The sequence below is a fragment of the Hevea brasiliensis genome, chromosome 9, assembly GCF_030052815.1.
Source record: "Hevea brasiliensis isolate MT/VB/25A 57/8 chromosome 9, ASM3005281v1, whole genome shotgun sequence".
Taxonomy (NCBI): Eukaryota; Viridiplantae; Streptophyta; class Magnoliopsida; order Malpighiales; family Euphorbiaceae; genus Hevea; species Hevea brasiliensis.
This window is the reverse complement of record NC_079501.1, coordinates 94927621-94930702: the sequence shown is the minus strand read 5'-3', so window position 1 is coordinate 94930702 and position 3082 is coordinate 94927621. Positions and strand designations below refer to the sequence as shown.

Here is a 3082-nt window from a genome sequence, read left to right as displayed (position 1 = left end):
ATTGTATTGAATTTGTAAGAATATTAATTGCATGCATGACTGGATTAGATGAGGAAACTGAGCTCCCATTGGACTTTATAATATTATAAGTATGTGGAGGGTGAGCTGAGCTCCTCAATTTATTATATATTGTGTTTACAGGTCGGGCGAGTGAAAAACTCCCCGTTGAATGGTCCATTTTATGGCCGGACTATGTCTGGTTAAATTCTTGAAATTGGGCCCAAATGGGCCTTAGGATTGGGTTAAGGAATAGTTAAGCTTACTAAAGGTCTCGGGGGCTTTAGGCTGGCCCAGGTCCTAATGCCGATCAGGCCCATAGGTTAGGTCATGACAAAATAAATAATAAAAAAATAAACACATTATTTTATAATGATTGAATATATAAAATGTACTATATTCATATTCAAAGATTAATTAAGCAAAAGCTAAATGAATTATGGGTAGAAGCTTCTCTTGATGCTTGCATTAATCAATTCATAGAAAGGATCGATGAAACGCATCTTAACTAATTAATATAATTTATCATTACGCTTGTTCCTTTCTTCAACTTGACCCTCAAAGTATGCTTAACTTTTCTAAATTTTGGCGACATGCTCACCTTTTTCCACCAAATAATGACAATAACTTATTTTTCGTATTTTTGGCTTTTGGATATTGATAAGGTCCATATCTAATATAAGTTGGATTTCCTACGAAAATCAATTTAATAATTATTATATTAAATATTTGTATCAAAATTTTTATAAAATTATTAAAGTATAAATGATAAATACTCAAATTTATTAAGATTCACACACACACACACACACACACACACACACACACACACACATATATATATATATATATATATATCTTCTTTATTTATAAAAAATCAGATTGATTAAATAATAATTAATGAACCATATAGTTAAAAATAATCTTAATTTAATTTAAATTTTTTATTTTTATTTTAACAATTATTGGGATTAGATAGACGCGATTAGTTTTAATCTAAAGTTTCTAAGGTCCGAGATTGAATTAAAGGATATTTCAATTTTACTATTGGTTTCAATTGATATTAGTTTTGATTTAATTTCGGTTCAGTTTAATCTGATTTAATTAAATTTAATAATTTTTAATTTAAGTTTTCTTTTTTTAAATAAATTTTATAATAATTGAATAATAATTAAGTTCATGCATAAAAATTCATATAAGAGAATATATATATAGTTTGAAAACATTATATCATTTGATTATCAGCTTACACTAAATACATCAATATTCATCCCTATATAATAAATCATATCATTATCCTTTCATAAGATAAAAGATAGATTATTTCAGACTTTCAATAGAACATATGTATTCCCATATGGCAACTTACCAAGTCCATCTTAATTCAACATGCAATATATAAGATAAAATTCGTAAAATCCATATATTTATATCTAGATTTTATGAGAAACTAGATTTAGATAAGTTTTTTCTTTTGCGTATGGGAAATTCTTGGCAGTCTCATGAGTTCATTGCTGAACATATTTTCCTAATTTCACCATCAGTGCCTGTCTTCACTCCAGTGTTACTCATCTTAACCATGGATCTTCCAAACTCAACATTGAATGCAGCTAAACCAGTAATACCCAGGAAACGTTGAACAATTGCTCTCGTCGAAGCATCAGTCCACAATTTCTGATCAGACTCGAGTATTCCTCGCCCATCTCTCAGGTTGTCGAAGAAAGATGCATCAAATCTGTTTTCACTACCTGTATCAAAAGCAACTCGCTTTGTCCCATCTCCGTTCTGTGGACACAGTGCTTGTAGTTGAGGAAGGAATGAAGCATTAATGGCAGGATCAGAACTTGCGGTGCCATTGAAGTTGTATAATCTGTAACTAAAGAACTGGCAAGCTGTAGTTCCTATGGTGTGTCCTCCTGTATATAGAAGAAGACAAGTGTTACATTACTGGATCAAGCGCGTACATAACCATAGCAGAATCTAGGAAGGACATATTATAATGTTAAAGCTTACCAACAAGTACGACAAGATCTTGTGTGTTAAGACCCTTGGCAGAGAACTTTTGCTTTTGGGAATCAATGGATTCTGTGAAGCCAGGCAAATCAGTTGTTTCAGATGACAATGACACCCGGCCGTCTCTACGTCCGGTAGGCACTAGCCAACTTCGTCCACCAGTCTGCATGAAAATTGAAGAGCTAACTTGAGCAATAAGCATATGTATATATATGCACATTGATCTATAACTCTGCTAAAATAAGCATTTATAGTTTGAATGTCCTGATGAATTGCAGCATTATGATTAATTAGATGTGATGATTACCAGAACAACAGAGTCACGGGCTGCAAGTGCAAGAATATCAGCGCAAGAAACAATTTCAGGACATGCAGCTTCAAGCTGAGTCTTGGCATCGTCAATAACTTCATAGCCTCTCAACCCAAGATTTGGTGGGGCAGTTTTCTCAGTATTGGAACCATCAATAAGGACAGAAGCATCGCAACCTCGAACAAAGCAATCATGGAAATGCATCCTCAGCAAAGCAGGAGCAATTGCAGGGTTAGCTCGAAAATGTGTTGCAACAGTTGAGCTTACAATGGATTCAGCTCTAGGACAAGTAGTAGCATAGAAACCAACACGAGTGCCTTGGCCATGCACCAAGGTCGCAGACATAACAACAAAGACGCACATTAATATAATAATGTGTGTAATTTGGCTTGAAGAAGAAAAAATGTATCTCTCCATATCTTGGGTTTTGCTAGGTTTTAGTTTTGGTTGGTGGGTGTCCGATGCTAGTGAGTATTTATAACTGAATCAGGAGGTCAACATCATGAGACGATGGCCCCAAGTAAGAAAAGGCAGCTGCGAATTTTTCTCAATAAATACAAATGATGCCAGAACTGCGTTTACTTTTCTTTTGCGGATCAATATCCATTTCCTGTACCTCTCGTGAACAGCAAAGGAGATAATAATTGCTAAAATTCTTTATTATTATTATTATTATTATTTTGGCTTAGATTTGAGAATCAATCTACCAAGCTAAAACTAAGGAGAGATTATTAAATGTGCTCGGTGTATATGTATTATTTT

At 33.5% G+C, this 3082-nt stretch overlaps 1 protein-coding gene across 1 annotated transcript; it reads right to left on the bottom strand.

Annotated features, from left to right (window-relative positions):
• Positions 1-1209: 1209 nt before the first annotated feature.
• On the bottom strand, positions 1210-2778 carry LOC131183442 (cationic peroxidase 2-like). Its single transcript, XM_058154210.1, has 3 exons — positions 2318-2778; positions 2011-2173; positions 1210-1913 (listed from the first exon to the last, which is right to left on the bottom strand). The coding sequence occupies exons 1-3, from the start codon at positions 2735-2737 to the stop codon at positions 1498-1500; spliced, it is 999 nt and encodes a 332-aa protein (XP_058010193.1). The 5' UTR covers positions 2738-2778; the 3' UTR covers positions 1210-1497.
• Positions 2779-3082: the final 304 nt, after the last annotated feature.